We start from the raw sequence: 12,737 nt of genomic DNA, 5'->3' as shown, positions 1-12,737 counted from the left end.
ATTAGGGGTAGGGGTTAATTATTTATTTATTATTACTTAGTATTCATTTATTGAATTTACTTATTATTTATTTATGATATATGATTTTTTAATTTGTGTATTTATTTTACATGTCTTTATTCTTTTATTTTTATTATTATTATTAGTAGTAGTAGTAGTAGTAGTATTAACACCCTTAATCCTAACAAAAAATAAAAAAAAATTAAAATTAAAATATTAAATAACCTTAACCCCTAATCCTAACCCTAACCCCAACTCCTAATCCTAACCCTAACCTAACCTTAACCCCTTACCCTAACGAAAAAAAAAAAGAAGAAGAAGAAAAAAAGAAAAAAAAAGCTAATGGAAAATTTAAAAAAGCTGATATACCTAGCTAAAAATGATGCAGAAAAATAGTTTTCTCTATTGGCTAATAAAAAAGCTGTATAAAAGCGTGTAAGTTACGCACAAAAACACGCCAAAATCACGCATAAAAACGCTCCAAAAAGTGCCAAAAAAAAAAAACGCTCAAAGAAGTTATGCTCAGGTGTGAATGCAGTCTTACAGAGGAGCAATTAGCAAAGCTCATGCTCCCTGCTGATAGGAGGTATGTTCTACTCAGCAGGGAGCTTGTCACACCACTGCCCAGAGACCACCACTACCACACAAAGCCACGTTGTATTTTGAGCCATCCTTATTTGATTTGTTGAATTTTCTGTAAAAATGTAAGTTTTAAATTAAGAGCATTTTAAATTTCCCACAGCCACTTTCACCCTGTCCCAATCTGCCCATAGTAAGACAAAATGAAAACTGCTTTAACCAAGATTGCTTTAGTGGTTTAAACTTCATAATACCACCAAAACATGGGCAATTGTAAGGTGTGCTTCCATAACTGTCCTTCAGGCAGAAAATATAAATGAATACTCACATCACTCTGGATGTCATAGACTTTCCTGGCCTGAATGACATCATTCTGGTCTGGCAGACATGTCCATTGGTGAAGATAGTGGCGGTAGTCAATGTCGCTCACAAGTTTCTGGCAGTTCTTGGCCAACAAAACAGACAACATTTCCACAGGGCTTTGATATTGGGTCTTCTGTTTCTCAAACTCCTTCTTGTACTCTCGGTCACTCTGGATCTTGGCAATATGCATAGCCCAAACAGATTTAGGATCATCCTCAAGACTTCTGAACCCAACATGGTGGCCTTGCTGCTTGCGGTATCCTGTTTTGTATTTAAACTGCAAAAGAGAATTACCAGAGTAACAACCTGTTCAGAGGTAGAAATGATAGTAACTCATTTTTTCTATCCATCAAACAGTTGTACACCAGTGTAATGACTTTTCATTATTTAAAAGCTATTTTTAATCCTACTGTTCAAAATTAGAAACACATTTTATATTTGGGTTATCGATGCAGTTTACCTATTCTAATGAAACTTTATCTTTGAGATGTACCATCTAACAGTGCCATTTAAATCACAACACAGTATCTCCTCCTTGTTCTCCTGAATCTCTGGCTTGGATCCCCTTCTTCTTCTCTGTTTATCGTCTGTTTCTCCAACAAGACACTGCTTACCCAAAATGCTACTAAGATCCACAGTTCACTTCTAGACAATTCTTTAGACAAATATGGTCTCCGTAGCTTCTCGCAGCTGACACTAGAGCAGGGTTATTAAGGGCAGTCTAGTAACAGGCTTTAAACACTAGGGGGTGGATTTACTAAAACTGTAAAGTGCAAAATATGGTGCAGCTCTGCACAGTAACCAAACAGCTTCCAGTTTTATTTCTTTTTTTGGCACAGCTTAATTAAACAAGCTGAAGTTAGAAGCTGATTGGCTACCATGCACAGCTGCACCAGATTTTGCACTCTCCAGTTTTAGTAAATCAATCCCTTTGAGTCACAAATTGATTTAAACCATAACATCAAGGTATGCCCTTTAAAAGGCTTTACCTAGCCCTCCTTTCAAAAATTTAGCTCTGCCTTTTTCCAACCAGAGTGTGGACTTGAGCCATCAAGGGTTTGAATTCCACACTTTGAGAAACACACTGCGACATATAAATAGATTTAAACATTGAGCTGCGCTAAAAAAAAATAATGAAAAAAGTGATCACGAACACCTGTTAGAATGTTCGCTCATAAATAAAAGTCCAAATGAATCCTTATAAAGTCAAAGAATGAAAGTCCTCTATTATGTGCTCATATATGAATTATAGCCAAAGAACATTTATCCACCACCAATGCATATTGAAAACTGCTCTTTGGTTTGAGTGATCACTCTAACGTATATTTGAGATAGGTTTTTTTTTTTTCAATGTTTTTAGCGCAGATCAATGTTTAAAACTGGTATAGTTACTATAATAAATATCTCATAGTGGAGTTGCAGCTTCTTATATTTCATGTTTTTCACCTATATATTTTTTTATTTCATTTTTTGGTACACAAGCACAGTTTTTTATTTTTATTATAGTGTCATATAGATAGGCACCAACTATTCAGTTTGTACAGTACACAATTTGCACAAAACTACATTAACACACAGAACTTTGTTAAATTTCTGTTGCGCAGATATTTCAAACCCTAAATTAAATAAATATATAAGTGTAAATAAATACATTTAAATAATGAATTATTATATATTGAAATGCAGTATACTGTATCTATTTGTGACAGAAATGTATTAGGTTCCTGAAACCAACCCTCCAAGTTATTCTGGGAAAACCTGTATATTTTTTTCCCTGATTACAAAGCCATATGCCATAACCAGACCATAACCACACCAGGTTATGGTGAAGTGGGCCAAAAACCAAAAGCGCCGCACTAATCTCAGAGTAAAGCAGAGCCTTTTTAGAACATCTCTTCCATCATACAGCACAAAAATATACCCTAGAACAGAAAAACACAACACTTACATCACTGGCAATATCTCGAGAAGCCTTTGCAGCTTTAATTGGAATGGCATCAACTCTGAGGTCATACCCCTTCTTCTTTGATTCTTCCATAGCTTGCCTGTATTTGCTCTGAATGGGGAACAAAAATCAGATTTAGTAATGACATACCAATGACATTAGCTAAAATTAGGGCATTTTTATTGTTTCACAGTCAATGACCACAGACTTTTGTGACTATACAGATCTATTAACTGGTAGCAGCCCGTCCATTAGGGGCGCACAGGCGCCGCCCCCCTGATCTACATTCAGGGATGCCGGATGCATGAATTCCAATGTGGGGGGGGTGTTGAAGCATGTGATTAGAGCCAGAGGCTCTAATTGGCTTCAAAAAAGGGTGGGCTCGGGGTGCAGAGCACTGTGCTCCGAGCCCACCCAGTTGTGATACAATAGCGAATGAATATTCGCTATTGTAACACTGAATCTCCACCCGGCCAATCAGAAAGCGGGTCATGAAACCCGTCACCCGATTGGCCAAAAGAAGATCCGATCGGATTGGCCGGCAAGAGACGCACGGTGCATGAAGGAGAGGAGGGAGAATATGCACACAGGGGAACTGAGCAGCAAACAAGCCGCCCGGAGAGAAGCCGCCGCCCGCCACGCTGCCTGCGAGATTGGGTAAGTGCTGGGCCCGGACTGACTCACTGACCGGGGGGGTGCCACCCATGAACCACGTGACCTGGCTGGCCTAATGACCGGGGGGGGTGGCATTCGGGTGGAATGATTGCTTCCCCCCCCAAAATAAACACTGCTATTAACTTTGACAAGTGAAATTTTACTTGACGTTATATTGCTTGCACGTTATTTGATGATGGAAGGCAGCAGAGCTTCAGCTCATTTACTAAGCTCTGGGGCAAATTTCTTTGCAAAGCGTAACTTGTAAAGCGAACAGTCTATTTGCCTATAGTAAATCAATGCCCCTGTGTCAGCATAGACATTGTAATTACTTAAGCTGTGTAAAGCAAATGAGAAAATTGATTTTTCAATAAATATTTTTTCTTTATGTTTCAGTTGTCTTTTTTTCTCACCAAATATTTAGTCCGATCCACATCTAATCCAAATATTACAGAACCTGAAAGTAAGACTACACTTTGGTGGAGCACAAGAGAGAGCTAAGTAAGCACTGACTGATATTGCATATTTTAATGTAAGTGGTACATGTAGTAGTAAGTACAGTTTGTTTTTTTAAAGTGTTGCTTAACCCACAACAGAAAAATCTGTCTGTATATGCAGTAAAGCATGCTTGTTATACTCACTATGGAACCTAAGGGGTTAACCCTCCACATTGTGCAAAAAGGCTGTTTGATCCTGTCTTCTCTGATCATCCCCCTCTTTTATTGTCCTCAATCCATCTGCTGATAGAACAGGGCCCTAGGAGGCACTCTGCACATGCTCAGTTTGGTGTGTATTGCTAGAACGTTTTTTTTTTTTTTTGTGGGAGAGTGCATGTGATCAGCACAGGGCCAATCAGAACTGTCCGGACAGAAAGTCAGGGGTCATGCAGCCTCGTAGGACAGCCAGTGGAGAATGAAAATTCCTCCAACAAGCTTTAACCACTTAAGCCCCGGACCATTTGGCTGCCCAAAGACCAGAGAACTTTTTGCAATTCGGTACTGCGTTGCTTTAACTGACAATTGCACGGTCGTGCGACGTGGCTCCCAAACAAAATTGACGTCCTTTTTTCCCCACAAATAGAGCTTTCTTTTGGTGGTATTTGATCACCTCTGTGGTTTTTATTTTTTGCGCTATAAACAAAAAAATTGCAACAATTTTGAAAAAAACGCATTATTTTTAACTTTTTGCTATAATAAATATCCCCAAAAGTATATTAAAATTGTTTTTTTTCCTCAGTTTAGGCTGATCTGTATTCTTCTACATATTTTTGGTAAAAAAAAATCGCAATAAGCGTTTATTGATTGGTTTGCCCAAAATATAGCGTCTACAAAATAGGGGATAGTTTTATGGCATTTTTATTAATAATTTTTTCTTTTTACTAGTAATGGTGGCAATTAGTGATTTTTATCGTGACTGCGACATTATGGTGGACAGATCGGACACTTTTGCGTGATTTTGGGACCGTTCACATTTATACAGCGATCAGTGCAATTAAAAATACATTGATTACTGTGTAAATGTGACTGGCAGTGAAGGGGTTAACCACTGGGTAGTTTTCATACAAGGAACCCTTGGAGCGGTAGCTGGATTCCTGCTTTCTGAGTAAAGCAACCTATTACTATTTCTATGGCAAATTCTGTACAAATGAATTTGTACTACAGTGTCCTTTTACAAGTATGTGCAGTATGTTACATGAAGCTGATATGTCAATGTATTAATGTTTTACACTAGAAAATAGTATGAAAAGAATAAAACAAGTTTTGGCTTGCCGCCACCTCTAATCCTGTGACTCTAGGCTAGGGCCCATATGAGCTTGCAATAAGATCTAGCCTGTTATTGCACCACAATCTGATCTGTATGATATATATGATGCACTTGAACAACATTATGTTAGCATAGTTTGTGTTTTTTCTCTTCTTTCCAACTAGAATGTAAATATTTTTGAAATGATTGTTATTCAATATATACTGTATGAATGTTAATTTACTCACCTCACTGTAGTTTATCTTGTTTTGTCTTCCCAGTTCAATTTCTGGTGTGTCAGGCATGATATGAATGGTGGTCTTGTCTTTATTCCAGGCTTGTGTGTATAGTTTCTACAAGATTTAAAAAAATGGAGGTGACAAAATCCATTGCTTTTACTCAAAATTACATCAGCTTTCACAGTCAAACTTCAGTTGAAACTTTTTTTTTTTTAATTTGGATAGAGCAGGAAAGGGTTAGAACTTTCAGGTCTTTATTATTGTCTGTGTCCACATTGTGAAGAATTAATGCAACAGAAAGTGAGCAAGGGGTATCTTCAACAGAGACACAGACAGCAATTTTCAGAACTTTGGGGAAACATAAGAAACTATTTTACTTTTTCATTGCTAGCCTTTTTTTCTGGTGATAGTTGTCACAAACACAGGAGATAAGAGTAAAGTCTCCCTAACAGAGATAGAGAAAAAAAAAACAAAGTTCTATCTCTTCCCTACTCTACACAAAACTGTAAATTCCACTTTTTGGCTTTTGTCCATATTGGCCCCAGAGGTATGTACACGTCTTTATACTTGTAAAGATAGTAGTACCATGCAGGGGAGAAATAGCTGGGAACAGGGTGACATTTGCTTCCCAGGCCAGTACTAATAAGATATGTAGGACTGGTGGTCCTGAGTGGAGATACTTCACAATTCATACATCAATCAGAGCTCAGCCTGTAGACTTTGAGACATGCTGGGCATTACGTAGCTACCTGCTCCCCATTCAGACCCGCAATAACAGCAACTGGAAAAATGAAGTCTTCCAGCATGGAATTCCTTTGCGGCCCTAAAGTGTCATGGGACCGAATTCTGAGAACCGCAAAGGATGCTGAAGTTGGAAGATGTAAAAACATGTGTCTCATAAAGTGTGTTCGTAAGGAACAACCTTTCATAATTGCCACCAATGAATAAATCATGATGGCAAACTTGCATTGTACACTTTCTTTAGCCCTCAGAAGTCTTTCCCTGCCATTAAAGGGCTAATTGGTTGTTTTTACCCCCAGGGCAAAGGTTTCCAGGCCTAATCTGGTACTATAGTAATATAGGGGGTTATTTACTAAAGGCAACTCCACTTTACACTACAAGTGCAAAGTGCACTTGAAATTGCACTGAAAGTGCACTTGGAAGTGCAGTCGCTGTAGATCCAACAGGGACATGCAAGGAGAATAAAAAAAACAGCATCTTAGCTTATACATGATTGGATAATAAAATCAGCACTTCACATTTCAGATCTACCTCTCAGATTTACAGCGACTGCACTTCCAAGTGCACTTTCATTGCAATTTCAAGTGCACTTTTCACTTGTAGTTTGCACTTGTAGTGCAAAGTGGATTTGCCTTTCGTAAATAAGCCCCAGAATGTCCCCTTGGGCAGGGACTGATAAGAACTCTTATTATGTAGCCTGTTAAATGCACAATATCATGTTGTTATTTTTTGAAATCAATGAATTCACATGGGAAAAAATTAACCTGGTAAGTGGTAACTTATATTAACTTACCTTGTTCATAATTTCTGCATTGGCTTTTGCCAGGCTCAACTCCATGGAGTCGACAACACTGGTGAATTTAATAGTGTCGGGGTGCTGTCTGTACTTTTTATCGCTCAGAATATCACCGGCCCTCTTTGTCTTCTCGACTTCCAGAGAACCGATAGGAACCCAGCCGATGCCTTTCATCCACCCAAGATCTGCTTTGTACTGGTTCTGGAAATAGGAAATGTAGTATAAAATGAATAAGATGTAAGTGCAGAGCCTCTTATTTATAAAATACTTTTTAATAATATTAAACTGCAACAACAAAAATTATCTATTTTTTAAGCAAAAAAGTGACTTAAAATTACCAGTGTCTGAGCGGAAAATTTGCTTAACAAGAAAGGCGTCCGTTTATGAAACTGTGAACAGCAGTGATCCTGAGGATCACCGCTGATCTCAGCTCATATACGGTTTATGAAACTGAGATGGTCGGGGGAGAACATGTTCTCCGAGGATCCCGGGGGGGAACTGAGGGGGAAGGAGGAAGATTATTGACTTCCTTCTACCTCAGTCAGACTCCCCAAGACAGTAAACATGTCCCTCTGTCATATTTATGTGTTTAAATATATATATATATATATATATATATATATATATATATATATATATACTTATAAATATATATAATTTGTTTATATATAATGTGTGCTTAATAAACGGACACCTCGAGTGTGAATTTCTGATGCTGTAATCTCGTCTCACAAGATTCCAGTATCAGGAGATGTTCTGCCCTGTTTGAAGTGCTTGTAGATTGCTTCACTTCACAAAAGGAGAAGCGTTCTACATCTCTTTATAAACTGCCACTCAGAGGAGAGAGATCTCCTCTGTGAATGCCGGAGAATGGAGCAGTGGATATTTTCCACTGCTTCATAAACGGACACCTAAGTCACGACACCTGGGCCAGGGGGCAGGTGGGGCTGGCCTAAACCAAACAGCTGCTCCGTTTCAATGCATTAGTGGGTTGATCTGTATTACATGCACACAATATCATGTTCCATTGTTATGATTAAAAGGCCAACTCCTACAAAAACATTTTTAATTCCGCAGAAGGGTTTGAAACTAGGGATGGGCGAACAGTTTGGGCCTGAGCATATGTTCGGGCCGAACTTTTGTTGTTCGGGTGTTCGGCGAACAGCCGAACAAACGGGTCGTTCGACCATTTGTTTGGCCCCCTGAACCGACCACAATGCATTGCGGCGCTGAACAGTGCATTGCAAGCCCTGATTGGCTGATGCAGTGAAAGCTTCAGCCAATCAGGGCACAGAGCACTGTCAGTGTCATGATTGGACACTGTCATCATGACTTTATCCAATCATGGCTCATTCCCGCCCCACAGTATAATAGTATTCTTTCAATGGCACCTCTCTCCTTGTGCTCGTGCTAAACTTTCCCAACGGCACTAAAATAGTGCTTTTATCACTTTCTGTGCCCCCATTAAAGACACACCCCTAACTTCTTGTGTTGGTGACATCGCAGGGAGTAAAAAAAACTCAAGGGGTTGACAATGATAAAACCCAAAAGGGTCTCTCATTCAAAGCTAAAAATAAATATTTTGACATGGAGTTGGGATATCACTTACTTAATGAGGGGAATTTACTAAGACTGGAGCAAACAGAAACTGGAGCAGCTGTGCATGGCAATCTGTCAGATTCTCACTTTCATTTTGAAAGCTTAAGCCTAGGTTCACATTGGTACGATTTGGCATGCAATTTGACATGTCAAATCGCATGCCAAATCGTGGCTATTCCCAGCAATGGCACCACCTGAATCGGTGCGGTGCTGACTTTGCAGCGCCGCACGGATTCCCAAAAGTAGTTCCTGTACTACTTTTGGCGACTTCGGGGGAGATTTGTATAGACATCTGTGCAGGAACTCACACAGGAACTCACACAGATGTCTGTGAAATCATCCCCGAAGTCAGACTGCACTGTTAGGTTGAAATCATGCGAGATTTCTAACCTGCAGCAATGTGAACCTAGGCTAACTGAGCAAGCTGGGAGTAGAAGCTGATTGGTTACTATGCACAGCTGCTCCAGATTCTGTCTGCTCCAGTTTTAGTAAATTACCCCGTTATTACAGGGCCCTCCACACTTAACCTAAATAGAGTCCACAGTGAGCAAACCAGGGTAACATTTTTGGTATGTCAGTGCTGCTTCTGCTCCAAGATAAGACAATAAGAAAGGCAGAATAACTTTTTAAGTCTTTTTTTTTCACTGCTCTGTGCCGGATCAATTAGATGCAGGAGACCCAGATGGGGTTCCCAGTGATTAGCTGCAGCAGAAGCCCCATTTAAAGCAATAGGAGGCTGACAGCACCTGCAGCTGTTCCTGACCACTCACATTTAATCGCTCAAGCAGCAATTACTTGTGGATTGATTGACTGTCTGCATCCAGGGCGGATGATTTTCCATGAATAGCTGCGCGAGCTGTCAGCCTCACATTGCTTTCAATGGGGCTTCTGTCTGTAGCTAATCGCCAGGAAGCCCGCCGGGTCTCCCTCATCTAATTGCTAATGTCCGCATTTGAAAGTGTATTTGGGGCCTTATTGTTGCTACTGGATGCATAGGTTCCCTTACTTCTTAAAAGCTGGTTGATTAAATAAAGGGAAATAGGCTGTTCACTTTTCAGAAGAAATTGCACTCTGCAAGGTAATTTGCAGAGCTTTACTTTGTAAAGAATACCCAAACACTTGTAAGGAAAAAAAATGATTGGATGACTGAAGTCAGCAGAGCTTCACCTCCTTCACTAAGCTTTGGGGATAATTCCCTTGCAAAATGAACAGTCTATTTGCCTTTAGTAAATCAACCCCACTGAATCCTGAATTCTACGGTAACTTTTTTACCGTTGTTATATAAGACTCAGTTTATTATGATGGTGAGTTATTTTAAATCCATTTGTTATTTCATTTTATGATGATTTTCTCCTGAAAATAATTTACAAAGACAAATGATGCTCCGGCGTGTGATTGTTATTTTGCATGAAATGTGAATTTACAAAAAGAAATTCTTTTTGCCTTATGAAGTATTTTTTTTTATCTCATGAAACATTATTTTAGCATCACCTTAAATGGCTATATTTCCTGCTCTACTCAATAGACACCTTAATAAAACTAAGAGTTAAGGCCAGTCAGAAAGTAGCGTTTTAAGTAATGATAATCTTTGGAAACAACCTTACAAAATACCTAATAAATCCCTAGTCATTTATATATCAAATTTAACATGCCTGCAGAAAATTAGTATATTCTGTGCGTCAATACTTTTTGTGAACTGCATAATCCATTTGAAATTATAAAAAAAGGACAGAAAATAATTCACGATAATATTAACACCCCATGGGTTACTCTTTTTAAAATAAGAGAGTTGTGTTGCGTATATTTTTGTCTTTTTATAAGTGAGTCAATTCAGTTATGTACATACATCACTCTGAAGGTCGTAGGCTTTCCTGGCCTGAATGACATCATTCTGGTCTGGCAGACATGTCCATTGGTGAAGATGGTGGCGGTAGTCAATGTCGCTCACAAGTTTCTGGCAGTTCTTGGCCAACAAAACAGACAACATTTCTACAGGGCTTTGATATTGGGTCTTCTGTTTCTCAAACTCCTTCTTGTACTCTCGGTCACTCTGGATCTTGGCAATATGCATGGACCATACCAATTTAGGATCGTCCTTTATACTGCGGTATCCAACATGGTGTCCCTGCTGCTTCCTGTAAGCTGCTTTGTATTTGTACTGTAGAAATAAATGACATTATTATAAGTAACATTGTAGAAAAACTATTTTTACTTGAGGGGGTATATCTGGCCACCATGCTAGAGTGGTATAAGTAGACATTATGCTTTGCTTTCCAAATAAATAAACATTTAAAGTATATTTCTACAAACATTTTATATTTTTTAAATATGACAAAAAGTGTCAAAATTAAAACAAAAGCTTGCCCCAAAACCAGAAAAACTACCAAGCTATCAATACATGATCAATTGACTTTTCTCTTTTTTTTTTTTTTTTTGTTACCTTACTTTTTGTAGCATATGATTTATGAAAAGTGACAAGTGTATTTTAACACACTTACATCGCTGGCGATATCGCGAGATGCCTTGGCAGCCTTTATAGAGATGGCGTCAGGGCGGAGGTCATAGCCTTTTTTCTTGGACTCCTCCAGCGCTAGTTTGTACAATTTCTGTGAAGAGTCATAAGTTAATTAGTGATATTGTAAAATTGGGCATTGAGATGACAGAATATTCTACATTTTGGCAAGCTGTTAAGTTCCATACACTTATACTGTTGCACATCTGTATGTAACCATTTGTGAAGAATGGATGGATCATGGACACAACAGATATGCTAAAACTTGTCAGGTGTAACTTGTCTACTTTACATACCTCACTGAAGTTAATCTTGTTCTGTTTTGCCAGGACGACTTCCGGTGTATCAGGCATAATGTGGAGTTGAATCTTATCCTTATTCCATGCATCAGTATAGAGGCGCTGTAAAATAATAATAATACAATTTTCAAAAATAGCCCTTAGCACGCCCAATATCTGACAGGATTCACAATATACATCCTCTGTACAAAAAACTTAAGCGTCAGTCAACCCAACTCAGGTGTTATAGATTTGATAGGTTTGGGAAAATAAATGATAGTATATCTCTTATGCCCTGTACACACGATCGTACATTGATCGGACATTCTGACAACAATATCCATGGATTTTTTCCGACGGATGTTGGCTCAAATCTGTTTTGCATACACATGGTCGCACAAAGTTGTCGGAAAATCCAATCGTTCTGAATGCGGTGACGTAAAACACGTATGTCGGGACTATAAACGGGGCAGTAGCCAATAGCTTTCTTCTCTTAATTTATTCTGAGCATGCGTGGCACTTTGTGCGTCGGAATTGTCCACACACGGTCGGAATTTACGCGAACGGATTTTCTTGTCGGAAAATTTTATAGCCTGCTCTCAAAGTTTGTGTGTCAGAAATTCCGATGGAAAAAGTCCGATGAAGCCCACACACGGTCGGAATTTCCGACAACAAGCTCCCATCGCACATATTCCGTCGGAAAGTCCGACCGTGTGTACAGAGCATTAGATATGTGACTGGAAAGATCTCAATGATTGTGATTTATAAGCAGGTACAACATTTTCTGTTGGATTTTTTTTTCTTTACAGCAAGAGGTGCTGTGTGGACAGGAAAAACTAAAAATCGATGGTAAGCAGTAAGGATGAGCTGAACACTCCCCATTTCGGTTCGCACCAGAACATCCGAACAGGCAAAAGGTTAGGAAGAACACACGAACACCGTTAAAGTCTTTGGGACACGAACATGAAAAATCAAAAGTGCTCATTTTAAAGGCTTATATACAAGTTATTGTCATAAGAAGTGTTTGGGGACCTGGGTCCTGCCCCAGGGAACATGTATCAATGCAAACATTTTTTTTTAAATGGCCGTTTTTTCAGGAGCAGTGATTTTTTTAATGCTTAAAGTGAAACAATAAAAATGAAATATTCCTCTAAATATCATGCCTGGGGGGTGTCTATAGTATGCCTGTAAAGTGGAACAGTTTTCCCGTGTTTAGAACCGTACCACAGCAAAATGACATTCCTAAAGAATTTTTTCTGGTCCGTCGAGCGGCGTGAATTTACATCGC

General features: G+C 38.9%; 1 protein-coding gene across 22 annotated transcripts in view; it reads right to left on the bottom strand.

Annotated features, from left to right (window-relative positions):
* NEB (nebulin) overlaps nucleotides 1–12,737 on the bottom strand; it is a 309,390-nt gene that overhangs the window by 163,661 nt on the left and 132,992 nt on the right. For all 22 annotated transcript variants that reach the window (XM_073634160.1, XM_073634162.1, XM_073634163.1 and 19 more), the window contains exons 52-58: nucleotides 11,468–11,572; nucleotides 11,158–11,265; nucleotides 10,506–10,817; nucleotides 7,058–7,261; nucleotides 5,533–5,637; nucleotides 2,891–2,998; nucleotides 908–1,219 (exon numbers count right to left, since the gene is read on the bottom strand). In XM_073634160.1, the coding sequence (XP_073490261.1) occupies nucleotides 908–1,219; nucleotides 2,891–2,998; nucleotides 5,533–5,637; nucleotides 7,058–7,261; nucleotides 10,506–10,817; nucleotides 11,158–11,265; nucleotides 11,468–11,572 (1,254 nt within the window). The remainder of the gene's footprint in view (nucleotides 1–907; nucleotides 1,220–2,890; nucleotides 2,999–5,532; nucleotides 5,638–7,057; nucleotides 7,262–10,505; nucleotides 10,818–11,157; nucleotides 11,266–11,467; nucleotides 11,573–12,737) is intronic.

Source organism: Aquarana catesbeiana, linkage group LG06, assembly GCF_042186555.1.
Source record: "Aquarana catesbeiana isolate 2022-GZ linkage group LG06, ASM4218655v1, whole genome shotgun sequence".
Classification (NCBI taxonomy): Eukaryota; Metazoa; Chordata; class Amphibia; order Anura; family Ranidae; genus Aquarana; species Aquarana catesbeiana.
The sequence above is the reverse complement of the archived record's forward strand: the minus strand, read 5'-3'. Positions and strand labels throughout refer to the sequence as shown.